Source organism: Tupaia chinensis, unplaced genomic scaffold, assembly GCF_000334495.1.
Source record: "Tupaia chinensis unplaced genomic scaffold, TupChi_1.0 Scaffold000683_1, whole genome shotgun sequence".
NCBI lineage: Eukaryota > Metazoa > Chordata > Mammalia > Scandentia > Tupaiidae > Tupaia > Tupaia belangeri.
The window spans coordinates 1,093,164-1,120,410 of NW_006160206.1; the positions used below are offsets into that span (position 1 = coordinate 1,093,164).

General features: G+C 47.5%; 1 protein-coding gene across 1 annotated transcript; it reads right to left on the minus strand.

Annotated features, from left to right (window-relative positions):
• LOC102494979 (inorganic pyrophosphatase-like) lies at positions 1 to 26,864 on the minus strand. The gene is given in 9 exon segments (XM_014592363.2): positions 1 to 252; positions 255 to 596; positions 599 to 841; positions 844 to 1,024; positions 2,481 to 2,651; positions 5,943 to 6,019; positions 8,195 to 8,390; positions 24,214 to 24,342; positions 26,814 to 26,864. Coding segments are annotated over 9 exon segments (1,614 nt in total). The 3' UTR covers positions 1 to 28.
• Between the last annotated feature and the right edge of the window lie 383 nt (positions 26,865 to 27,247).

Here is a 27,247-nt window from a genome sequence, read left to right on the forward strand (position 1 = left end):
CATCAGCTTGTATCCCAGAGGAACCTCCTTAGTTTTTCTGGTTATGGAACCGCTTATCCACATCAGTTGGTACTGTGCAGGCAGACTCGCACGGTGGTGGTAAAGCATCCACAATGGCTTTGGCAGCACCAGGATCACATTTGAAGGGGCTCTCAGCCACTGTCGTATTCATGCAACTGATTCCTTTTCCATCTGTTTTCTTAGTCACCCATGCTTTCCAACAGTCATGAGTGCTTTTAATAATATCAACAAGTCCTTATCTTTCAATTCTGCATTGAAAGCAAACTCATTTTCTGGTTTTCCCTCAGGAACCTCGTACCTTCTAAACCAGTCCACAGTAGCTTCTAGGTAGACAGGTTTCAGGCGTTTCATGTCATTAATATCATTATAATTGGCGGCATCAGGATCCTCCACGTTAATGGCAGTGACTTTCCAGTCGTTTTCCCCTTCATCAATCGTGGCCAGTGTGGCCAGTGTGCCCAGAACTTTCACCCCAATTATTTCACCTCTTGCACAAACCTTGCTTCCAGTTTCACACACATCAATCCGGTCATTGTCACCACAACAGCCAGTATGCTTGTCACTGTGTCCTGGCCCTTCCAAGTCTGAGGAATGGCACCACAGTTCCAGATGTATCCTTTATAAGGAAACAAATTCCCAACGTAGCGGAGTTTTCCTTTTTTTACATCTTGTTTAATTGGGTTTAAAGGATCCTTTGTAGCAATCTCCATTTTTGTATTAGACCAACGTGGCACTTCAACCACCATGTGGAACACATCCTTATCTGAATAAACTGGAATATGATGAAATGGAGATATATATTGTCCTTTTTCATTTTTGAGAAGACTCGATACTCGAGGGAGAAGGGCGTGGTGTGTTCCTCACAGCTGAAGCCACTCGTGGTGCCGAAGACTAGCCCCGCGCTGCCACCCAGCCACCGGCCTGCACGCCGCTGTGCCAACTGACAAGGAGCTCGGCATACTTGTTGAATGAATACACTTGGGAGAAAGTGGTCCCGTTTTGGCTGGGAGAGAATAGGAAAAGCAAAGAGACTGGGGAAGTATGTGACCCTGGGAGACCCTCCACAGGAGACATGGGGCACCGGGCCTTGCTGTGTTGAGCTGGCAGTAGCCGTTTGTGGTCTGATCATGTTAGGGCTGTCAAGGTTCATAGTGCTTTTATATTTTTTCCTTAAAATTTATTTATTGTTTATTACTTCAGGGAGAGAGAGAGAGAGCATCTCCAACCTGACCTTGGCACCATGATCCACCGCCAGCCTCAGCCAGCCCCAGATCATGGGCACATATGCCTGGCGTACTCAAGGAGGTCTCTGGGTGCAAAACCATGTCGAGCAGTCTTGCACAGCATTGCATTTTACTGCCACGCCACTGTCCAGGCCTGTATTGCTTTTAATTGGCATTGTGCTGTGCTTTGGCCACAGCTATTGGATGTCCTTTGGAGTCGTCGTCAAACAGCAGAGCCCTTAGAAACTTGTGTCTCCCTAGTCCATCCTTGTGGTCTCAAGTCTCCCCTGTAGCTCTGGAAAGTTTGTTCTCAAGGGATGGAGAGGGGTGAGCTGGTGGCTCCAAACTCCACAATTGGAGACAGTGGAAATTTCAGCTAGTTGTCAGAATTTGGGCCAGAATAAGGCATTGGTGGTCTTAAAGGCTTCCCTCCCAGACAAAGGATGCCCGGCTGCTTCTGCCGCAGATGGGACAACAGGCTCACCTGTCGGTGTGTGAGATTAAAAGCTGCACCTACTGCCCCCCTGGACAATTCTCCTCGAGGAGAAGGAGGCAAAATGCATTTCAATTCAGGTTTCACTAAGTCAGTTGCTGTGTCTCTCCTTGCTTGGCATGTAATGCTTAAGGATATCTGTGATTTAATGAGGCTGTTCTCACATGGGACTCAGCTCCCTGGGCCTCTGGAGGGGCGGTAGTGAAGTTGGAGTAATTGTGTGCTTTTTGTTCTTTCACGTGCACAGAGGGACGATGACTCCAAATCATCGACTTGAGCCACTAGGGCTCCCTCCTGTAGGGTAGAGCTGCAGAAGGCTGAAAGGCAGGCAGCCTGGTGTCTGGATAACAACAGCAATAATGGCTGCTGAGATTTGCTGGGTGTTAGGAATTGAGCTAAGTGCTTTCAGAACATGAATGCCATTTAATTCTGCTAGTAATCCCATGGAGGGGAGTTTACTCTTGACCATCCCTAGTTTATCAGTGAGGAGACTGAGGCACAGAGACGTAACTTGCCAGGGGAAGGAGTGGCCCCTAGGCCAGGCAAAGGGCTTCAGAAAAAGCATAGATGCGTCAAGTCTGCCTCAGAGGCCCAGGTACGTGTCCTGTGTCTGAGCGTCTTAACTGTGTGACCTTTGACCCTCAGAGGAGTCATTGCATCCTCTGTCTGATGGAGACACTGGTTCCTCTGTGATTCAAGGCTGTGAGAGAATGAAATGGGGTCACGGGTATAAAGTGTCTTGCCCACACAGCACTGTTATGGCTGCTGATCTGGTTGTTGGGAAGGGCAGATGACGGCAGGACAACAGCTGGGTTTGGTTCTGGTGAATGTGTCCTCTCCTGGACTCTGACATTGCTGGTGTTCAGTGACACCATGGAAACACAGAGGCAGCGGAAGGAGGCAAACTCGAGCCGCTGTGAAGAACGGCAGGCAAGTACCAAGGTGTGAGCAGCTGGCACAGCCTGGTTCCGTGTGGGGAAGGCCGGGTGGGTCTGAGAACCCCCAGCAGGTCCCCAGAGCCAGGCAGGGCAGTTCTGCCAGGCAGCTGGGCTACAAATCTGAGAGGAGGAGCCTGATAGTGGAGCTGTCTCCCATAAGCCCTGGACTTGCCTTCTCTCTCTTCTCTGGTGTGTGAATGAGCCCTATAGGAAAACAAAACAAAACAAAACAAAACAAAACAAAAACCTAATTGCATCATTTGGGTGTCCCTTAAGGGGTCCCACTTCTCATGTGTTGGATTTCTTTATCCTGCAGTCGGTGTCCAAGGTCTCACCGAGAGAGCCCAAGAGTCTCTGAACTGTTCAAGAATGTGTTGAGACCCTGGATTGGTCAGAGAGAAGAGCTGGCGGGGTGGGTGAAGGCCAGTGTGCTTGAGGGACACTCCCCTCCCTCCCACGGGTCTGTGCACCCAGATGTAGAGGAGCAAGAGGTGACAAGGGGCCCAGGGCTGTGTTTCTCAGCTGTGGATAACTTTGGCCTCCCCCTCCCCTGGAGGACATTTGGCAATGTCAGGTGACACTTTTGGTTGTTACAAGTAGACGGTGGTGGGGGGGATGTGTTGCTACTGGTATGTAATGGCTGAAGGTCAGGTATGGCACTAAACATCCCATGTTGGGCAGGGCAACCCCATGACAAAGAATTATCCAGCTCCAAATGTCATTAACAAGGGAACCAGCAGTTAGCGTAATGGCTATGTCACTGGACTCCCACGTAGTCGACCGCGGTTCGCGTCCCGGACCCGGTGGCTTAAAACTCACGCCAGGCAAGTATGCGTGCATGCTCAAGATCCCAAGAGGAGAATGGAGGAGAAGGGATTGCGGCGTGACCATCCCCCCTGGGGGGTGATTTCTCGCTTTCTGTCTCTATGTCTCTCTCTGGCAAGCGCACGCGCCCTATAGCAAAAAACCTCTCAAAAAAAAAAAAAAGTCATTAACAATAAGGGAGAGGGACCAGCAGTTAGCCTAATGGCTGTGTTGCTGAACTCCCATATAGTCAACGGTTTGAGTCCTAGACCGGTGGCTTAAACTCATGCTGGGAGTGTGTGCGTGTGTGCCCAAGATCCTGAGAGGAGAATGGAGGAGAAGGGATTGCGGCGTGACCATCACCCCTGGGGGGTGATTTTCTGCTTTCTGTCTCTCTGTCCGTCTCTGTCTTTCTGGCGAGCACATGCGCTCTATAGCAAAAAAAATAAAAACCCTCTCCAACAAAACAAAACAAAAAACAATAAGCGAGAGACCCTGGCCCAGGTGAGCACTGATAGCTTGAAGGGCCTTGGCACAGAGGGAGAGGGCTGCAGCAGGGTCCTGTGTTCCAAAGACCAGCGTGAGGATCTCCAGAAAATGCCAGTTGGACAGAGGGTAGCAGAGTCCATCACTGTCCACTTCCCCTCCCCGCAGGCCTTAGTACCATGTGGAGCTTAGAAGTGAGCTCTAGGAGGATTGAGAAGATAGGGATCCTTCAGTTGAATAAGTTTTCGTTTTGTTTTGCTTTATGTTTTGCTAGAGGGAACATGTATGAGAGAGAGCAAGCAAGAGAAACCAAGAGGGAGAGAGAGAGGGGAAGAAAGCACACCCTAATGAAGCGTGGTCATGCCAAAATCCCTTCTCTTCCACTTCTCCATCCTGACAAGATTTGAGGCATCTGCACCCACATGCCCGATGTGTTTTTCAAGACACTGGGGCTGGATTTGAACTGTGATTGACTATGTGGGATCTGACTCCCCTAACTGCCAAGTCACGGAGCTGGCCCAAGTAAATTTCTTTTTAAATAATTATTTATTTAATTTTATTTATTATTATTATTTCTTATTTGACGAGAGAGAGAGAGAGAGAGAGAGAGAGAGAGAGAGAGAGAGAAATTAAACCACCAGGTTTGGGGCTTGAACTGTAGTCAGTCATGTGGGAGTCTAGCGCCTTAACTACTATGCCACCGGCCAGCCCCTGGCCCAAGTAAATTTCTACTACCCAGTGAAAGTGGTGCTTGTGAGTCCATTAGGTGGCGTGATGGTTAAGGTGCTGGACTCCCACATGGTTTACTAAGGTTCGAGTCCTGGACTTGTGACTTGCTTTCTCTCTCTCTCCCTGGTGAGCACACAGGCCTTATAGAAAATTAAAATAATAATAATAATTAATAAAATTAATGGAGGGAAAGTAACAAAAATTAGAGTCAGTTGCAGATCTGACAAACTGACCTGCTGTAGCAGTTAGCCCTGGTAGAATGCTGTATACCATCCCGTTTAGTCTTGTGGATTAAGTAGGATTCTTAGCCCCTTTTTGTCTTGAGGGTAGCCGAGACTCAGAGAAAGGAAATGAGGTGCTCAAGGTCTCAGCTGGTTAGTGTGACCCAGATTTGAACCTGGTCTGCGCAGATAGAGGAGCAGGCATCGAACCTCTGAGCCCGCACTTAACCAGGCCCATCTGTGGACCAGGTGGTCAGGTCTATGGCAGTTCATGGTCCTAGTGTGAAAACATACTGGGTGGGAATAACAGAGTGGGTCCTGTTTCCTCAGTGCATCCTCCTCTGAGGCTTTGTTTCTTTTAAAATAATTATTTTATTTAACTTTTATTTATTCATTTATTTATTTTAATTTGATGAGAGAGGGACAGAGTGAGAGAGAGAAAGGGAGAGGGAAAGTGAGAAAGCAAGCTGCCAGGTCGAGTATTTAAACCACGGTCCGCACGTGGGAATCCATGCCCTTAACCACCACGCCACCTGCCGGCCCCCTGAGGCCTTGTTTCTGAGCCTGGTCTTTATCTCCAGGATATAAAATGAGACATAAGCTGGGGCCTTATCTCCAGGTGTGGTGTCTTCCTTTATTGCAGACTTGGGTGTCCCTGGGGGTTAGGCTGTAGCTGAGGGCAGCAGCCCCAGATTACTCTCTGACCTGGGCTTCTCCCTCCTCCCCACCACCCCCCCCCCAGCCAAAGTCCAGAAGCTTCCCCCCTACCAAAGCCCAGGGACTTCTCCCCGTCCCTCCTAGGAACCAAATGGGCACCTTGGCATGGCCCTGCAGAGGCAGCAGCCTCTACTGCAGTGGGCAATGAGTGGTCCCTGAGGCCTCGGGGCAGCTTGCCTGGCCAAGTGTCCTTAAAGGAACGTGGTGATGCTGGCCGGAGCCTCCATCCTGCCCTCTGCCCTGACCAGCTAACCCCTTTTGGTAGGGTCAGCTGAACTGTGCCCTCTGGACATCTCTCAGTCCCCCTGACCAGGCCCATGTATTTGCCCTCACTTGGTTCTCGGAGGATGCAGTAATACTCCCGAAAAGGCTCTTGGCAGCTGGGATCTAAGGAGGTATTCCAGGGGAGGTAGTGCTGCAGTGAGGAGCAGGACGGCCCCCAAGGCAGCAGGTCACTTGCTAGACCCTGAACCTTGGTTGCTTTGTCAGTCCCATGAGGGTAGTAGCTCCCCACAAGGCCGTGGGGGGATGAAAGGACTGTACAGGTGAGGTCTGAGTGAACTATGGCGCAGCCCAGGGAGTGCCGTGGTCCCTGGCCTTTCCTCCTACTTGCTGATCTCTGTGCAAAATTTGGATCCTTTGCCACCATGAGACAGGCCAGCGCAGAGGCAGAGGGAAACGAAGGACCGGATTGACTCCTGCAGAGCTGCTGGCCGGGGATGGGAGCACTGTTTGAAGGGCGCCCCCTGGTGCCCATCACCCCAGATCATCCGCCCTTGTTTGGGGTACACATGGCAGTGGGTTCCCACGTCCTTGCATTGATAACCTTCTCTCCTCCCAATGCAGTTCCAAACTGAGGTGGAAGGTAGGAGCTCACCTGCGGAGAAATGCAGGTGCAGCGCCCCGACTTTGCTACATAGTGGATAGGACACACACCAGGGTCAGCAGGTAGATGACACCCTCTGCGTCTGGGACGCTTACCCTTCCTGTGCTCTCTTTAGGAAATCTTTACCTCCCCAAGCTCATGAAGATACTCTCTTGTTACTTTCAGAAGCTTTTGTTTTCACTTCTCATGGTTTTTACTTAAACATACACATACCAGACTTTGAAGTTGGGCGATTGGGGGTCAGCGATTAAGACTGTGGTTAAGGCGGTTAGATCCCACATGGTTCAAGTCCTGGGCCTGGCTACTTGAAAAACATACGAGGTCCGCAGCATGTGTGTTTGACCAACACTGTGAAAAAGGGGAGAAGAAGGGTTTCCAGTGTGACTGTTCTCCGTGGGGGGAGGGAGAAAGGTGCTTTCTCATTTTCTCGTTTTCTTTCCCTGGTGAGTGCATGTGCCCTCTGACAAATTAAAAAAAGAAGAAGGAGGAGGAGAAGGAGGAGGAGGAGGAGGAAAAGGAAAAGGAGAAGAAGAAAAGAGTGGGGATTGGTTTCTGTGGAGCGAAATTCATAATACCTCAGTTTTGGTTTCCTTACCTGGGAAATGGGGATGCTCACTGTCCCTTCTTTGTACTGAATGTTGTTCCGTGAAACGAGATGATAATATGTAAAGAGGCTGAGCAGGGGCAGGCACATAGTGAGCCTGGGAGGAGCTCTTCTTGTCTTGGACCCACCTGGCCATTGTTAAGGCCACTTGACAGTGAGGGTGCTGCAGGTGGGTTCCAGTTTTGTTATTCTTATGAGTCATGCTGCAAAAACGTGCTTGTGAACACAGGCACGCGGGAGCTTTCCCCAGGAGTCCTTGTGTCTCCATGAAATGTTCCCACAGGAGTGAAATGAGAAAGGAATACAGAATCCTGGAGGTGCCCCCCCGCCCCAGGGAGAAAGGATGGGCGAGGAGCTGTCAGCCGGGAAGCTTGGAGGAGGAGAGGAAGGGAGAAACCTCTCAGTAAGATTTGCCTTCGGAAAGAGGGGTGGAGCGGCCAGGCTGCAGGTGTGAAAAGAGCTTTGGCGACAAAGCAGTGGCAAGAAAATGGCTTGTGGGAGCCTTTGTTCCTTCAGAGGAGTAATTGCCTTTGATGGGCTGTTAATAGGAGTCATTATGTGGTTATTAAGAAGGGAAAGTGATAAACTCAGCGAGGACTGGCGAAATCCAGGGGTCTCCTGGTTTAATGTTGTTTTTGCCTTTTCAAATAAGGAGCCAGTCACCTTCCCTGGAACCTCTTTAGAATCAGGAGTTCTGACCTTTGAGCCCAGAAGCTGGAGCAATGCCCAAGGTGCCAATTAACTCCTAGGATAGCTAACGGGAGGGCTGGGGGGTAGGGCGAGGAAAGGAAATGGGGAGAGAAGGGGTAGAGGGGACCAGGAGAAATGGGATGAGAATGAGAAAGAACCAGGGGGAAGGGAACAGAGAGATGGTGAGTGAACAGAGGGAGAGGAGAGACAGGAAGGGGAGAGGGAGGAAGGAGGAGAGGACAGGAGAGGGAGGAGGGTAGAAAGAAGATGGAGAGAATGCTGGCCCTCGGGCTAAATTTTAAAGACTGAATTCTGGTAGGAGTCCCCAGCATCCCCCAGGGGGGCTTAATCAACTATTGCTGATGCTGATTCCCAGGCCCACCAGCCTTGCGGATTGAGTTCTGCCTTTGATAAGACGCCTGAGTGATGACTGTGTTCAGTTTGAGAAGCACCAGTTTGGTGCTGACCGGAGTCAGGGGTGCAAAATGGCACAACAGGTCTGGGACTCGGGTGGGACCTTTGGAGCCTGTGAGGACTCTGCAGAGAGGCAAGCAGGCTTTGATCTCGCTGAGGAAACGCTGATGTGGGAACGAAGGGGCGCAGGGGTGATCAGGCCCACACTCGCAGTGAGACACAAGTTCTTGTCCCACGCTCGGGGAGAATTAGAGTCGCTGACACAGAGAGTAGGTTCAGCAAAGTGGGGAGTTTATTGAAGGAGAGGGAAGGAAAAACAGAGCTCCCAAGACGAAGGGAGGTGTCCTGGAAAATGGGTTGCCAAGGAAGAACTGTGGTGAGGGGTTTTTATCTGGGTCAGCGGGGCCTTGTTCAGGCTTGTTCTAGGTGGGGTCCATGCACGCATTCCCCTTATGGTGGGGTCCAATTATTTTCCTAATTTTGGAGTGGATATGAAGGTCAGGAGATTCTTTCTTGTGCTTCAAAAACCATTATCTTATCCTCTTCCTGGAATGTGGTGGGATCTGAAAAAGCCTTTGTTTTAGGTCTAGGTCATGCTGCCCTGGTCAGTCACTGAGCCAAGACTGCAAGAGAGGTCTCTCCAGAGCAAGCAGCGGAGCTGCTTTGTCTCCATCTTAAAACGTAGCCATTTCAAGGAACCAGCAGATGGCATAATGGTTATGTTGCTGGACTACCACCTTTTCAACCCTAGTGTGAGTCCTGGACCCAGTGACTTCAAACTCACGCCAGGCGCATGTGCGTGCGTGCCCAAGATCCCAAGAGGAGAATGGAGGAGAAGGGATTGCAGTGTGGCCATCCCCCTTGGGGGATGATTTCTCGTTTTCTGTCTCTCTGTCTGTCTCTCTTTCTATGGTGAGTGCACGTGCCCTATAGCAAAAATATTTTTAAAAACCCAAAAATCAAAAAACACAAAACAGCCATTTTGAAATTCTATTTTAGGCCTATACCTTGAGTACATTTTTGTGGTCTCTGTCTCCTACCTCAATACAATGAAAAGTATGAGGGAGACTTCAAAAAGTTAAAAAAGGGAATTAAGGGACCAGCAGATGGCATAATAGATACATTGCTGGACTCCCATGTAGTTGACTGCGGTTCAAATCCTGAATCTGAGGGAGTTCTTACTTTCTGTCTCTCTCTGTCTGTCTGGTGAGTGCACACCCTATAGCAAAAATTTCTCTTTAAAAAAATAATAGAATTAAAGTACAAATTTCTTTTGGTGCAGGAGATTTTGAAATCCATGTGTAGATTTTTTTTTTTTTTTTGCAAAAGTTTTTGCTATAGGGCATGCACACTCTCTAGAAAGATGGAGAGAGAGAGACAGAAAGTGAGAAATCATCCCCCAGGGGAATGGCCATGCCGCAGTCCCTTCTCCTCCATTCTCCTCTTGGGATCTTGGGCACGCACGCACACGTGCCCAATGTGAGTTTAAGCCACCGGGTCCGGGACTCAAACCACAGTTGACTACATGCGAGTCCAGTGACATAGCCATTACGCCAACCGCTGGTCCCATGTGTAGTTTTTATTTTATTTTATTTTATTTATTTATTTTTAACACAGAGGGCATGTGTGCTGGCCAGAGAGAGGTAGAGAGACAGAGAGAGAGAAGGAGAAAGCACCTCCTGTGGGACGTGATAACACCACAATCCCATCTCCATTTCGCCATTTTGTTAGGATTTGTGGAGTACATGGGTATGCACCTGGTATGTTTTTCAAGCTGTTGGAATCAGAATTTGAACTGCAGTTTGCCATGTGGGACCCAGCCCCTTCAAGCACTAGGGTACTGAGCTGGTCCATAGCTTTTTTCACAATATACGTTTCCATGAATTTTTTTGAGAACCCTTGTATGTTGAATGAGAAAAGTACTTTGGGGAAAATAAAGCAGAAAGGGTGGTTGTTTGGAGTAGGAGGTCAGCAGTGCCACTAACGTGACATTTGTAGAAAGACCTAAAGGGGGAGAGGGACTGAGCCTGTGGGTGCCTGGGGAGAGAGACAGTGAGAGGGATTGTGAGAAATTACCTCATCCTGGGGGGGATGGCCATGCCACAATCCCCTATTATTCTCCTGAGATTCTAGCCATGCGTGCATGCACAAATGCCCAGCTTGATTTTCAGGCCACTAGGTCCAGGACCAAACCATAATTAACCATGTGGGAATCCAGTGCCTTAACCACCACACCACCTGCTGGGCTTTGTTTTTCATTTGCTAGAGGGTGCATGTACTTGGAGAGAGATCGAAAGTGAGTGAGATTTTAAATGGGTTTTTAAAATGTATTAATTTTTTTTTTGAGAGGTTTTTGCTGTAGGGCACATGCACTTGCCAGAAAGACAGAGAGACAGAAAGCGAGAAATCACGCCCCAGGGGGGATGGCCACACTGCAATCCCTTCTCCATTTTCCTCTCAGGATCTTGGGCACGCACGCACACGCGCCTGGCGTGATATTTTAAGCCACCAGGTCCAGGACTCGAACCACGGTCGACATGAGAGTCCAGCGATATAGCCATTACACTAACTGCTAGTCCCAAAATGTATGAATTCTTTACATGCTCACTGCTTACTGAGAGGGAGGGAGGCTCATCTTCCTCACCCCCATGCTTGCTTGGCCCCAGTCCATGTTGACTGCAAAGCCAGGAAGGATCTGAGCAGTTCTGGTTTCAGTCACCTCCTGCAGCTGGGAAGAGCTGTCTCTTCCCCTTCCTGGCTCTGCCCTCTGATGCTTCCCAGCATTCATCTGAAGCCCAGTTCTGGAAGTGGTTCGCTTCCCAATGCCAGAGCCCTATGGTTCATCTAGGACTGTCTGGCTAAAATGCTGTCACTGTCGGGGGGTATGTCAAGTGTCTAGCAGGAGAATGCAGATGAGAGCTGGAGGGCCTGCCGAAGACCTCTGACACATTCTTCCCCAGGGTGGTGGTCTGGCTGGGGGAGGTGACCTGTGTTTGGTCCCTTGTATAACCAATTGGAGAGAGGTGAGACCTGCTTACCCCTGGTTCTGTAGCCAGAGCCTAAAGCATCGAGGGTTGTGGCTGGTCAGAGCCCAGAGAGAGCATAGTGATCCTCTGCCTGGGGACTCGTGACACCAGGTAATGGGAATGACTGAAAAAGTAGGAGCAAAGAGGCCAACCGTGGACTCAGGTTTAGACCGTTAGGGCTCTAGTTCCTATCAATGCGACTGGCCAACTGTGTGATCACAAGTCACTTTACCTCTCAGGCCTCAGTTCCCTTATCTGCAAAATGCAGAAGGTAAAAATAGTATCTACCTGGAGGGTGTTTTGAACATAAATCTTATCGGCTGTCAAGAATAATGAAGTTAATGGCAATGCATTTGGTTAGTGCCATTTTACTCTTATAACCCTTCTATGTCTTCCGCCTTTCACTAAACAGTTCAGTTTAAAGAGTGTTTCCTGCATGAGGAGCTCCTGCAATGAGAGCACACAAATGGTCACCCAAAGGCCTGGGTGAGACTGGGCACAAGCTGAATTGAGCGTAGCCTCCCACTCAGCCCAAGTGGGCCAAGGTTCCAAACAGGAAATCAAGGCCTCTGAGCCATCAGTGTCACGTCACCTGAGTTTGAAAGTTTGCATCCATCCTTGGGGACAGGAGAAAAGACATCAGGCTCCTCTGCATTTTATAAACCTTCCAAATACCTGCCTGGCCAGACTTTTCCATTTCTGGCCCTGGAGGGGGGGGTGTCTTCTCTTTGTAGGAAACAGATGACCTTGGGAGTTCATGAGCACCCGAAGGGAATCCTTGCTTCCTTCTTGCCTTCCAACCTGGCCTTGCATAAGTGCCACACAGACAGTGGTCAGTGGGATTGACCGAGGTGTTTGGTCCAAAACAGCTTTAAATACACTCAAGATGTTATCTTTGACCTGAGCTTAGGCTTGGGGATTGCTCAGTGCTTTGGCCGCCTGTTGGGGGTGGTTCTCAGGTTTCTGTGGTCCAGCTGGTGCAGGCGAAGTCCAGACTCCTCTGTGCAGTGCCCACAGCCTTGCAGGACCTGGGTGGGTCCTGGTTTCGAGGCCCGCCTTTCTCCCACCTCCCTGCAACAGTCCCCAAGGCCAGTCTCTAAGTGTTTGTGTGTGCTGGTCTCCCTGCCTTCCCCCGTCCTTGTGGGTGCTTCCCAAATCCCTTCTCCTTGAGGCTGTGGGCTCCTTTCCTGTTCAGCATCTCTCAGGTCTTGTATATCCCATGATGCAGTGAGTGAAGAAATGCTCTTCCTTCTTCCCCAAACCGAAGGTCTCTTGCTCTCACCTTCCAGAATTAAGTCTTTCTTGTTACAGTCTCTGCCTCTGCCCTCTACCAAAACATCAGGGATTTTCTCAGGCGAATAGGGAGCAGAAAGGCAACTAAATTTGTCTGCCACTTGTTTTGCATGAATAGCATGGTGGGAGCCAAGCTTTATCAGACCAGCCTTTTCAAAATGAGATGATATGGCTGAAACGCTATTTTTCTTTTCCTGTTCTTTCCACAGATACCAGAGAGGAATAGCAGTTAGCTCTACAGGGATATCTCTGGGACATGGCATGTCTCCCTTTGTTCCTACTCTCTTCCACATTGATGTCTATCTCAAGCCCTAACCTCATAGTCACAGAATGGCTGCTGCAGCTCCAACCTTCACACCCTCTCAGCTTTATATCCTCTAAAAAGAGGAGAAGGTTCTCTTCCAGAATGTCAAGCTGATGACCCACTGTATTGCACTGGTACTTGGCCTCTATATCTGGTTGGCTTGTCACTACTCGTTTTCATTCTACATATAAGCTTTTTCTAACAGGTGACTGAGGTGATTTCAATTTGGGGATGAATCTTAATGGGTACATGTGAGGTGCTGTGGGAGCCCAGAGTGTAGTTACTAGCTGGGGGAAAGGTAGTAACAGCTCAGGTGAGGCCTAGAGGGAAGGGTGTTCCCAGTGGAGGAACTAGAATGTACAATAGTTAGGAGTGGAGCTGGAGGGACTCAAGGTCATCAGCAGAACCTGGAGATGTAATATGTGTGCAAGATAAAAATTAAGTAGTGTTAGGGCCGACAGGTGGCATGGTGGTTAAGGTGCTAGACTCCCACATGACTGGCTGCAGTTTGAGTCCCAGACCTGGTGGCTTGTTTTCTCTTTCTCTTGTCAAATTAAAGAAGAATAATAATAAGTAAAATTAAATAAATATTTCTTTTAAGAAATTAAATAGTGTCCTATGAGGCTTATAATGTAAAAACTGCAAAACCCTTTCCCCTGTGCCAATCCTGTTATTCAGTGTTAACTACTTTTCTGCTCTTCTGAAAATGTCTTCTGGTTTCTACTTCCATATACTAATGCTTATGATGCTCTTTCTTAATTTTTCTATTTTATTATTTTAATCGTCAGAGCATATGTACTTGCCAGAGAGAGACACAGAGAGGGGGAGAGGGAGAAAGCCCCTCACAATGGGGTGTGGGCACACTGAAATCCCTTCTCTTCCATTTCTCCATTCTGTCAGGATTTTGGGCATGCATGTACACATGTGTTAAGGTATTTTTCAAGCTGTAGGGCTGGGGTTTGACGATCTTGGGCTTCATGAAGGGTCTAGGGAGGCCACAAAGTTGAGTAGTAAATGGTTGCCACCTCTGCAAGCAGCGCTATGGAAGAGAGCAACACCTACTTCTTTACAATGTTTCCTCTAGAAATGAAATTTCACGTGGATGCCGTTGACTGGTGGAGCTAAGGTTACAGGTTCATACCCTAGCTGCAAGGGAGGCTGGCAAACTTTGACTTCATCTGCATTAGTTGCTCTGTAGGTCTGCCACACAGAGGTCATGCTGGGACCGCCCCTCAGTTTCTTTCTAGATATTTGTTCTCTTCTGTGCTGGACTTGTTTCCTATATTCCATTCCCCTTCTTTACTTTGGTGGAAAGCTCCAATAACATTCTGAGAAAGGCTACAAGAGAAATAACATCTTTAATTTTTTTTTTTTTTTTGGAGAGGTTTTCACTATAGAGCGTGTGCGCTCGCCAGACAGACAGAGAGAAACATAGAGACAGAAAGCGAGAAATCACCCCCCAGGGGGATGGTCACACTGCAATCTCTTCTCCTCCATTCTCCTCTCGGGGTCTTGGGCATGTACGCACACGCGCCTGGCGTGAGTTTTAAGCCACCAGGTCCGGGACGTGAACCGCGGTCGACTACGTGGGAGTCCAGCGACATAGCCATTATGCTAACTGCTGGTTCCCACATCTTTAATTTTTCAAGTCTAGAAATATCTCTTTTATTGTTAAAGTAAGTTAAGGATAAATTAGTAATATAGTTTGTAGAGATACAAGACTCTAGTTTGAAAATACCTTCTGAAATTACTTAAGAATTTTAAATTGTTTCATTGTCTTCTTGATTCTAACAAGGAGAAGCTCAAGATCATTGCAATTTTCAGTCATTTCTATAGACGTTTTCTTCTCTTTCTCTGTGGAAGCTTATGGAAATCTTCCCTCTGTCTGAAATTCAGTAATCTTATGCCTTCATGTAGGTCTGCTTTCATCCATTAGCCTGGTACCTGGTAAGCCTTTTCAATCTGGAAATTTAGGGCCTTCATCTTGAATTATTCCTTTGATATCTTCTCCTCTGTTTTTCCGTTCTTTCTTTCCGGGATGCCTATTATTATTATTTTTTTTTTGAGAGGTTTTTTCGCTATAGGGCACGTGCGCTCACTGGACAGAGAGAGACAGAGAGACAGAAAACGAGAAATCACCCCCCAGGGGGGATGCTCACGCCACAATCCCATCTCCTACATTCTCCTCTTGGGATCTTGGGCACACACACACACGCGCCTGGCCTGAGTTCTAAGCCACCGGGTCCACGACGCGAACCGCGGTCGACTACGTGGGAGTCCAGCAACATAGCCATTACACTAACTGCTGGTTCCCATGGGATGCCTATTATTTTGATGTCGTATTTTTTTTCTTACCAAATGTATCTATTTCTTCTGTAAGAGAGACAGAGAGAGGCGGAGAGAAAGAGATAGAGGCATCCCCAGCAGAGTCTCCATCTGCATTCCACTCCCAGTGTTAGCCAGCCTAGGTCATAGGCACACACATGTGTCTGACATGTACAGGAAGGCCCTGGGACACAAACCTGGGACCTTCCTATGGGGGCCCAGCATCACAGAGTATTGTGCTACTGCTGTACCACCATCTGGCCCCTATAATTGTACTTCTTGAAGTTACCTTCTCATCTCTCCTATTTTTCTTTCTTTACCATTCTCTCTATTTTTAGGGAGATTTCCACATTTGGAGCTTCCAAACCTTTTACTGAGTTTTTTATTCTGCTATCTTAAAGTTATTTTTGGTTGTGTAAATGTTTTTCTCTCTCCTTTTAAAAAAGTATCTTGTTCTGCTTTCCGATTTTTTCTGATCTCTTTGAGGGTCTAAGATCTGAGAAATTAATGGTCCTCTTTCCCACCCCCAAAGATTTTTCTCTTCTACAGTTTGTTTCCTTCCAGTTGCTTTTGTAATGTGATCATTTTGGTCTGTTTTTCATGTTAAAAGTTTTCCTTAGTGGGAGCAGTAGATGGTGTAATGGTTACATTGCTGGACTCCAGTGTAGTCAACCATGGTTCAAGTCTCAGACCTGGCAGCTTAAAACTCATGCTGGGCGTGTGTGCGTGCTTGCCCCAAATCCCGTGAGAATAATGGAGGAGAAGGATTGTGGTGTGGCTATCCCTCCTGGAGGGTGATTTCTCATTTTCTGTCTCTCTGTCTCTCTCTGTCTCTCCGGCAAGTACATGCACCCTATAGCAAAAATCTCTCTTAAAAAAAAAGTTTTCCATAGGGCCAGCCAGGTGGTGGGATGGTTCAGGTAGCTGGGTCCAACATGACCAACTGTGCAGTTCGACTCCTAGACCCCGTGGCTTGAAAAACATGCCGTGTGTGTGTATGTGTGTGTGTATGTGTGTGTGTGTGTGTGTGTGTGTGTGCATGCCCAAACTCCAAAGAGGGTAGTGGAGAAGGAAAGATTGTGCTGTGGTCGTCCCCCCTGAGATGTGCTTACCCACTTTCTCTCTCTCCTTCTCTGTCTCTCTCTGGTGAGTGAGTGTGCCCGATAGCAAAATTTAAAAAGAAAAAACCTGGCAACGCTTGCCTGACCAGTGCTACTTAAAAGTAGGTACTAAAATTTGCAGATGACTTGATTATATATACCTTGAAGACCCAGAAGAATACACACACAAAATAACTCCTGCAAGTGATCAATGAATACAGTAAAGTGGCAGGATACAAAACTCAACATATAAAAATCTTAGCATTTCTATATACCAACAATGAGCAAGGAAGGCTGAATAGAATTGAAGGAGGCAATCCTTTTTACAGTAGCCAAAAATAGAAAGTATAGGATACCTAGGAATAAACCTTACCAAAAAAGTCAAAGACCTCTACAATGAAAACTATGAAACACTAAAATAAAAAATTGAAAATGACACAAAAAAGTGGAAGGACACCTCATGTTCCTGGATTGGAAGAATTAACATCAAATGTCAATTCTACCCAAATTAATCTACAAATTTAATGCAATCTTGATTAAATTACTAGAGATATTCTTCACAGATTTAGACAAAACTATCAAGAATTTGTCTGGAATCAGAAAAGACTCTGTATTGCCAAAGCAATACTGTGCATAAAGAGAGGAATAGGAGGCATCTCACTCCCTGAACCCAAAGTATATTGCAAAGATATGATCATCAAAACAGCATGGTTCAGCACAAAAGTAGGTATGTAGACCAATGAAAAAGAATGGAAACCCCAGAAATAACCCAATGGGCATCAGGCAGTGGTGGGGGGGGCATCGTTTCAGCAAATGGTGCTGGGAATATTGGGTATCCACCTGCAAAAAAATGAAAATGGACCTCCACCTCTCACCACTAACAAAAATCAACTCAAAATGGATCCAAGATCTAAACATAAAACCTCAAACTATAAAACTTTTTGTGGAAAACACAGGGAAACTCATGGAGACATCAGAGTAGACAAAGACTTCTTAAATAAGACTACCAAAGCATAGGCAATAATCCAAAAAATAGACAAACGGGATTACATCAAGTTCAAAGGCTGCTGCAGGGCAAAAGAAACAATAATTAGGGTGAAGAGACAACTCTCAGGGTGGGAGAATATATTTACAAACTCTCCCTAGGATAAGATACTGATAACCAAAATATACAGGGAACTCAAGCAGCTTACCTGCAAAAAATTAATCATCCAGTTAAAAGATGGGCAAATGAACTGAAGAGAATTCTTTAAGGAAGACATATGAACAGCCAAAAAGCACATGAAAAAAATGCTCAGTATCTCTTATTGTAAGGAAAATGCAGATCAAAAACACAATGAGATACCACCTAACCCCAGTCAAAATGGCTAAGATTAAAAAAAAAAAGGGTCAAGTGCTGGCAAGGCTGTGGTGAAAAGGGAACTCTTCTACACTGTTGGTAGGAAAGTAAATTAGTACAGCCACTCTGGAGAACAATATGGAGGTTCTTCAAAGACCTATGAATAGAACTACCATACAATTTTAGTGATTCCACCCTGGTATCTACCCAAATGACAGGAATATGCTCAGTCAGAAAAACACTTGCACATCCACGGTTATTGCAGCATTATTCACAACTGCTAAGAAATGGAATCGACCCAAACATCCAAGAACAAATGAACAGATTGAAAAAAGTGTGGCACATATACACTATAGAACACTACTCAGTCATAAAAAAACAATGAGACCTTGGCTTCTGATAGAAATTGGGTGAATATGGAAGATTTATTGCTAAGCAAAGCAAGCCAGACTATGAAAGAGAGGCATTGTATGTCCCCACTTAACATATACCGAATGTCTGCACTCTATGGCAGAGACTGAAAGATTGGAAGGAATTAAAGCATCGACCATTGACACCAGAGACAGTTTGGAAGCAGGGTGGGAAATAGGGTGGGGAGGAGTCAAGGGGAAAAATAAAAGAAGGAAGGAAGGAAGGAAGAAAGAAAGAAAAGAAAGAGAGAAAGAGAAAGAAAAAGAAAGAAATGAAAGAAGGAAGGAAGGAAAAGAAAAGGAAGGAAAGAAAGAAAAGCAAGAACTAAAATGCTGACTGGATGCTCTGAATGCATGAGTGGATTTGTCAAGTGCAAGTTTCACTCAAAGGCAGTATTTTTCAATTTCTGTTGCAGGTTAGAATTCACCAGAGGATATTTTATTTTATATTTTGTGGGATATTTTAAAACTAGGATGTTTGCCCCATCCCCTACTAATAAATCCAAATCACTGAGGGTGGGACTCATAGATTGCTATTTTTAAAAAGCTCCCCAGGTAATTCTGATTACAGTCAGAGTTGAGACTCCTGCTCTAGGGTGATTTAGTCCAGCTGTCTTGAGAAACAATCATATAGCAGAAATATAAGTAGATTCTGGAGACTTGTAATCATACATGTCAATTACTGCACAGTGTACTATTCCCCCTACCCCCCAGACTAGAAACAGTATGAAATAATACAGTTGGTGTAGGAAATTGTATTTTTTCCTGGCAGGAGTTAATTCTAAATGAAGTATTTCCTGAAAGTGGAGAAGACATTTTTAAATGTCTACCATTTGTTCTTAGAAAATACAAAACTGGGACCAGCAGATGGCATAATGGTTATGTCACTGGATTCCCATGTAGTTGACAGCGGTTTGAGTCCTGGATTTAGCTTAAAACTCATGCCGGGTGCATGTGTGTGTGTGCCCAATGTCCTAACAGGAGAATGGAGGAGAAGGGATTGTGGCAATACCCCCAGGGGGTGATTTCTTGCTTCCTGTCTGTCTTTCTGGCAAGCGCATGTGTCCTATAGCAAAGATCTCTTAAACAAACAAACAAACAAACAAAACCAGAGCAAATATGCCAGCACCTGTAGCTTTTTAAAGTTGGTCAGGTTTCCCTATGAAGAATTTTCCAAGCACTTGCTTTTTCTTTTTTCTTTTTTTGCCAGCATTCTGAGACCTGAGTTGGGGAAGGAGACAGTGGGTTCTGATATCCAATAAGTATGCTTTAATTTAATTGCCTGTTTTCAGTGCAGTTCCTCCTTTCCCATAGGTCCATAGCATCCCCCAGTGCAGCATGGGTGTTCTACATTTTCTGGAAAATCTGTGCCCAGTCTCCCACTGGAGCAAGAGGGGCATTGAATCAACTCGGAGTTGACTTCTTAAGTCCACTTTTAGCCACTCAGTGGGATCTGGTCACACCACAATTTCCCCCTCCAGTTCTCCATCCTGTCAGGATTCTGGGCATGTGCACCTGGGGTGTTTTTCAAGCTTTTGGGGCTGGGATTTGAACCTCGGTTGGCCAGGTGGGGACTCCGTTTCCTCCACATAGCACTTAATGCTGGATTCCAGGATTGTGCCCCTCTCCTGCCCCTCAGCTCTTTCGGTTCATCAGTTATCAGCACCCAGAATGCCATCCTGCAGTTTCTCCTTCTTTCTGTTCTTGTGTGTTCATGCTTTTACAGAATCTTTCTGTGGTTTTAATGGGATTTAGGGAGGAATCACAGGTGAATGTGTTCAATCTGTCATCTTTCATGGGATGTGCTCACCATTACCACATGAAGAATTTGTCCTATCACTTTGTGTGGACATGTGAGTTATCTTAATTTTAGAGAATGGCTCATTTAACAAAGTTAACTGTTCTAGTGTTATTTATTTTCCATGAAGCATGGATTTCACTGTGAACAAAATGGAACTTTCCAGGGTAATGGGCTGATGTGAGAGGAAAGACTCCCTTGAACACTGATGGGACAAACTCTTTTCTTGAGAGCCAACTCCATTCCCGTTTAGCTCAGAAATGTGAAGGAATGTATCACAGATGCCGTTGAGTGGTGAGCTTGGGGATTTATGCTACAAATCTTTCTCCGTGGGGGTTTCCATTAACAATTGCTGCTGGAATGTGTTTTATGGACATTTTTTTTTCTTCTTCTTCTTCTTTTTTTTTTTTTTTATGAGAGAGCTAGAGTTATGTATTTGATTTTGTTTGGGAATAAGCATTTCTCCCCATGTCGCCCAGCACTAGGATTTGTGAAGTTGAACTCTGAGTCATGGGCTGAGAGGGGATAGTTGCAGCTGTGGCCAGGTTGAGGACCAGGTTAGTTGAGTAAGACCCCAGACAGCAGGTGGGGAAGGAGACGCCGGAAATCCGGACTCTTGGCTATGGGCAGGTGGCCAAGCGCAGTGAACTTTTGACGAACCATTGCAGTGTTTCATCCTCCCTAAGGTAGAGACAGCTCTGAGGAAGTAAAAAGAGACCATGTTATAAGACAGAAACTTGGACCTTGCCTGTTAGGGGACCACCCCACCTCCCCTCTGCCGGGTTTGGCAAACTCCTTTGTCAAGGCCAGGGAACACGTATTTTAGGTTTTGTGGGCCATAAGGTCTCTGTTGCACACTCCTTTTACTCTTCGTTGTTTTGTTTTTCATAACCCTTTGAAAATATGAAATCGTTCTTAGCTTATTGGCCATATAAAGAGAGGCTGCAAGCTGGGTTTGGCTGGAGGGCCACAGTTTGCTGATCCTATAACATATCATTCTGTTTATTTCTCTCCTACAGCTTCTCACAGTCCGAGCTATTATTTTATTTTGTTTATTTCTTGTTTCCCTGCCATAATGTGAACTTCACAAGGGCCGAGGCCTTGGTTGTTTTATTCTCTGTTCTTAAGACCTAATGTAGTGCCTGGCACAGAGGGGCCACCCTCCAGTATTGGTTGAATGGATGAATGCATCTAGTTTTATCTCTGGTAATTCATCTGTGAACAAGGAAACTTCCAGAACTCAGGCTCTGCAATTGGAATTCACAGAGCCATTCAGGGACTTGGGTTCATCCTATAGCTGTGGTTTCCTAGGCTGCCCCGTCTGCTAGAGAGGTAAAACAAGCAAGCCCTTGGAGAAGGGGGCTGGCTCTCACCTGGTAATTGTACTCTCTGAAGCATTGGCCCATCCTGCCTGTGCTCAAAGAGAGTTTTTCCATAAAAATGAGTCAAATCCTATCAATCATCTGGTAGTTTGTTTCCCTAGCCCGTGCCCAATGGGCATAATAGTTGAATTATTTAACAATAAGCCCAAAAGCACTGACCAATCAGGACAGATGCTAGCTGTAAACAACAGGAGCTGCCATGGCGACACCTCCAGCTGTCCTCTCTACCCACTTCTCCAGCCTTGTCCCATGGCTTCAACCATGACCAACTGCTCAGCCTTCTGTGAACATTCCATGCCTCCCTTCTTGTTCATGCTGTTTCTTTCACCTGGAATGTCCTTCTCCAAGCTTCTTTTGTCTGGCAAACTTCTTTATATCCTTGAAGACCTGACTCAACTGTCAGCTCTTGTGTCCCCAGACACACTTAACTGCTCCCCTGTCTGCATTGTCATGGCATTTCATTTCTTCGTGGTCGTCACACTTCCATGGTATTATTGGCACTGACTTGAATCTGTCTCTCCTCTGGATTCAATCCTCCATGTCTGGCTCCTGAAAGCACTCAATAAATGTTTACAGAATGAAAGGGATTTAAATCAAAAGCGTGAGGCTTATATGGCAGATTTCAGGGAACATGAATCTGGGCTCAATCTGACACTTCCTCTCCTGGGTTTTGACACTTGGCTTTATCACAACTGCACGTGGGTTTTTTTTTTTTTTTTTGGTGTGAGACTGTCACATGTTGAGAGAATTGGATGGCAGAACTGAGCAGCTGGTCCTTTAAGAACTGGCACCTGTCCTAATGGTCCCCTGGCTCACTGTGGCCATCTGGAGGAGGTGGAGCTATGAGGCTGAGGGCAGGGCAACGGGCTGAGTCCAGGCTGGGTGGGTGGTGGGGGCAGCACGGCTCAGTGGCAGGAGACCCAACTCAGTGGCAAGGTAGTCAGTGGGCAAGTCACCTCATGTCTCTGGAGCCTGGCTCCTCTACTTCTCCACTAAAGGGCTCCACTAGATTCTCTCTAAGCCGTGGCATTAGCAATTCCATAAAAGAGGTATTTGATTATCAAATCGGATCCATTACCTTCTGGTCCAAACACTATCCATTCTTTAAGTGCCTTCCTCGGATTTAAACTACCTGCACCCCAATCCTATGTCATGGTCTGTTTTGGGGGAATCTAAGCTAAGACCCTTACTTAGGAGCCCACAGCTGCTAAGTGGTAACGTGAGATTTGACCCAGGTCAGGCTGACTCTTACCATGTTATTGGTGACTTGGTCATGGAGACTTGCAGGGTCTAGGCCAGAAGCTCATGGTTGCCAGGGCTGGGTCCTATGTATTTATGGCTTCAAGCACCTGATCTCAGTGTGGCCTGCATGGCCTTTCAGTTGAGTGGTTCCTGACTACATGTGCCTTCTTTCCAGGAAGCCAAAAGCAAATCTCGATGACAATCCTGTCTCTTACTCCAGGGCAGGCTCATAGGTGAAGAGGAGAGAAAGGGGGGCAGATGGTGGGGAGGGGGTTGGAGGATACTGCCCCTTGGCCTTGCTTCTGGTCATTCATATGTGTTACTCCTTTCCAGGCTCATCCTCAACTCCCAGCATCTTAGCTCCTGCCCTCAGGGTCTATGAACTTGGCAGGGGAAGGGGGTCTTCTGCTGAAAGCAGATTGTGGACCAAGGTGGGTGTGCACACCAGCCCTTGCCCTGAAAGTCAGAAATGGACCTGGCAAACCAGACTGGCATCCTTGGGCATTTGCAGATCATTTAAGGCCAAGGAAATTTCTGTTTTAAGTCAAGGGACTCAGTGTTTATGGCAACTTAAGGAAGGAAGCTGGAATATTCAGAGAGACGATCAATTAGGTCTCTGACAGGAAACAGGTGACACCAGTGGTGTCCTTGAGAGAATTTAGAGGCCATTTGCTAAGGGGAGGTGGAAATAGAAGAAACCCACCTGGACTGGGGCAGGACCTTAGAGCTAGCAGCAGGGAGTGGAGCATCCCCGGCTGGAAGGGCAGAGACGTTAGTGCCAGGAGCTGGAGCAGAGAGCCTTGTCTAGAGCTGCGGGCAGGAGACAAGGAACCAGCTGCTGCCATCTGCAGTGTGTCCAGGAGGGAGCAGATTTTCCAGCTGCCTTCTCCTCCCATCCTCCAACCTCTTCCTGGGAACTTTCAGTGAATGAGCCCAACCTGGAGCAGAGTGGGGAATAGGTCGGCTCCAGGGCAGAGTCATATAGTGAAGGGAGGGTGGGGAGGCCACAGAGACATTCAGCCAGCAGGGCTTCTGGGGAGCCTGGCCTGTATCTTCCTCTGGGCAGTGTCTGGTACAAAAGGTAGCAGCCTCTTTTTGCCATCATGTGCCTCCTGTTTAACCAGAAAACATGCCAGTCCCGGAACGTGAAGCTTGATGTGTGCCTTTACTTTCCATTGGATGCCTGCCTTTCTCGAAACCGAAGGCTGCTGAACAGCTCTGCTCTTGGAGTAATTGCTCCGCTTGCTCCTTTGCTGTGTTACCCTGACCTTGAAGGAGCCATTTCCCAGGACCATCGCTAATGGACCTTCACACAATGACAATAAAATATCCTGGCGCTGAGAGAAAAGGAAGGAGAAGCCGTGTCGAGTGATGCTTCGTAAGCTCTGATGTCTTCTCAGGCAATAGCTGAGGTGACTGATTCCCTGGCCTCACTCCCCCGGGACCTTGGCCTGCATTAATTCAGTCCCTCTGATGCTAGAAATGATGCTGCATTTACAAAGACTTTTAAAATTTGTGCAAAACCCACCTTCTTCATTGATAATGCAATAGCTCACAGCTGACTCCCTTTGTTTTTTCTAATGTCATTCTCAACTAAACCAAAATACTGAGGGCCGAGGACGAGCGGGGCTCGTCCATCTACTGAATGGGAAGGAGCTGCTGGCGGTGCATTTGGAAGGTTCTGTGGGCTTCCTGAGACTTGAAAGATGCCCTTAACTAGGAGGTTGGTTTGCTGGACTCCGAATATTTGCTCTTTACCTCCTCTTACAGGTAGTGCAGCTTGGAGCTTGTCTTGTGCAGATGGCCTGATAGCTGAATCCCCATCTGGGCCGCTTATTCCCTCCTGGCCTGAAGGTGGGAACGAATCCTTGTGCAGAACAAGACTCTCAGACCTAGCCTGGGAATGAGTAACAGCTTCAGCGGGTGGTCTTAGCCGTTGTCTAACTGCTGTCAGGGGCAGCTGCAGGAGGCTTCCTTGGGATAAGCGGGACCCTTTGGGGGTTGCCTGGTGGAGTTTGTGAGCTGCCGCTGAGTCAGGTCTCCAGAAGGTGCAAGTATGGAGAGAGATCTTGTGTGGCCAGAAACGTGCACTTAGTAAGCTTTGTCCAGGAAGTTGAGCTGTGAAGTGGGGAGCCTCCTTGGAGGGCTGTGGTATTCTTGAGCAGACTCAAAACCTGCCACCCCCATCTCAGTCTGGAAGTTAGAAGATTGTGGCTCTCATCTTGGCTCTGGCCTTTCACTTCCTGTGGGACCCTAGTGAAGTCTCTTTTCTTCAGGTTTCTCATCAGAAACACCAAGAGTCAGGTAGTGATGCAAGGGTCTCTTCTGGCTCAGTGTCATTGTCATCCTGGGGTTACTGTGCTCTAGTCCCAGCTCCAGACCAGCAACCACAGCTCAGAGCACTAAGGCTTCCAAACTCTTTGCCAGGCACCTCCTGTGCCCACCCATGGTAGCCTCATTACTCCTCCAGAAACCCTCCGGTGTGCTCACAATGAACTCATTCACAGTGGAGACAAGATGAGGCGATCTGTCTAGTGTTGCAGATAAGCAAGGCCCAGCACCTCTGCCATAAACCTCCTCAGAGCCCTGCCCGAGCCCACTTCATTTTGGGGGACCCAAGTGTACAACCCACCTATACTATCATTCTGTTGCTGCTGTACAAGTTACTACAAACCTAATGATTGAAAATAACACACATATATGATTAATGTCATACAGTTCTAAAGGCCAGAAAGTTAGACATGGGTTTCACTGGGCTAAAACTAAGGCGTCAGCAGGACTACTTCCTTTGAGGTTCTAGTCGAGATCCATTTCCTCCTCTTCTCTAGCTTAGAAGGCTGCCCGCATTCCTTGTCTTGTGGCCCCTTCCATCTTCAAGAATAGTAGACTGAGTGACTCTAGGTTTCTTTATCCCTCCTTCCTCTTTTATTGTATTTCTGACTCACTCTACCTCCTCTTCCACTTTAAAAAATGTACCGGATTATATTGAGCCCACCTGGATCAGCCAAAGTAACCTCCCCATCTCAAGGGCCCGACCCTCATCTGCAAGTCCCATGGCTGCATAAGAAACATATGTACAGGCTCTAGTGATTAGAGGTGGACGTCGCTGGGAGGCCATCATTCTATCATCCCATCACACTCTGAGGCTTAGGCTTGGGCAAGGAGCCATGACACATGTCCTCTGAGGTCTAAGCTCAGGTGATGGAGAGGCGTTTCCTCTCTGGAGCCCTCCCTGATCACACCCAGCAGAGGTGGCCACCCTGTGCTCTGTGCTTCGTCACCCTGGGCACTCTTCCTCATGCCACATGTGCAGCGCTCATGGGCATGTCTTCCTTCCTCCAGGGACTGTGTGGCCAGGAACCTCCCCATCTCTCTGGGTCTCCAGTATCTGTGGAGTGGTGAGTGAGCACATAATGGCTGGCCCACGGGCAAGCTCCCAAGCTGCTGGGGCAGAACAAAGAGCTTCCCCAGGGCTCAGCAGGTGCAGAGAGGCCCTGCCTTGGGCACACTTCCACGGACTATTGTCTTTGGTCCTTGAGTGACCTGGGTAGCAGGGTGAAGCACAATCCTAATACCCACTCACAGGTGAGAAGTTCGAACTCTGAGAGGTCAAGTGACTGCTCGGGCTCCCAGTGACCGAGCAGAATTCTAACTCAGGCTCCTCCTTGGTGCCTCATTCTCTCTCCCGTCATCCCCAAATTCACATGTTCAAGTCCTACCTCCAGTACCTTAGAATGTGACTACTTGGAAATAGGGTCATTAGAGATGTAATCAGTTAGGATATGGTCATACCGCATACAGCGGGCCCCGAATACAGTCTAGTGTCTATATGAAGAGGAAATTTGGGCCAGCCGGTGGCACAGTGGTTAAGGTGGCTGGATCCCACATGGCTGGCTGTGCAGCTCTAGTCCCAGACCTGGCAGCTTGAAAAACACACCAGGCGTGTGTGTGTGCACATGCCCAAAATCACGAGGAGAGATTCGAGAAGGGATTGCAGATAAAGCACGGTCACGGTCCCTCTTTCTCTTCTCTCTTTCTCTGTCCGATGAGTGCACACAGCCTGTTGCCTTTTTTCTTCTTAAAGAGGAAATTTGCACATAGAGAATCCCTACACACACACACACACACACACACACACACACAACGCCACGTGAAGATGAAGGCAGAGACCTGAGTGACGCTTCCTCAAGTCAAGGAATCCAAAACATTGCCAGCACACCGGCAGGAGCTAGGAGAGAGGCCGGGAGCAGAGTCTCCACCACCGTCCTCAGAAGGAACCAGCCCTGCTGAGACCTCAATTTGGGATTTCTGGCCTCCTAGTCAGAGACAATATGGCTTTTTGTCGTTTAAACACCCAGTCTGTAGTACCTTGTTGCTGCAGCCGGAGGAAACTGATCCTGAAAGGTTCATAAAGCCCATCGGCCCAGGGCCCTTCCTGCGTCTATACCCTCAGTGCCCTGCGCCCCGCTCCCGCCCATGTGCTCTAGCCACCCGCCTTCTACAGATTCATTTCGAATACAGCTTTACTGGGGTCTGATGGACTTACAAAAGCCTGCATGTAACATGTGCAACTGGATGAGTTTTGGCACGTGACCATCGCCACTATCAATGAACAGATCAGTCCCCCCACATTTCCTCTTACCCTTTGGTAATCTCTCCTCTCCGCCCTATCTCCTATCCCAGGCTTACTGTCTCTGTAGATTAGTTGGCGTTTTCTAGAATTATATAATGGCATCTTCCAGTAAGTGCCCTCTCTGTTTTGTACACTGGGCTTTTTTCAATTTCTTGGAATTATCCCCACC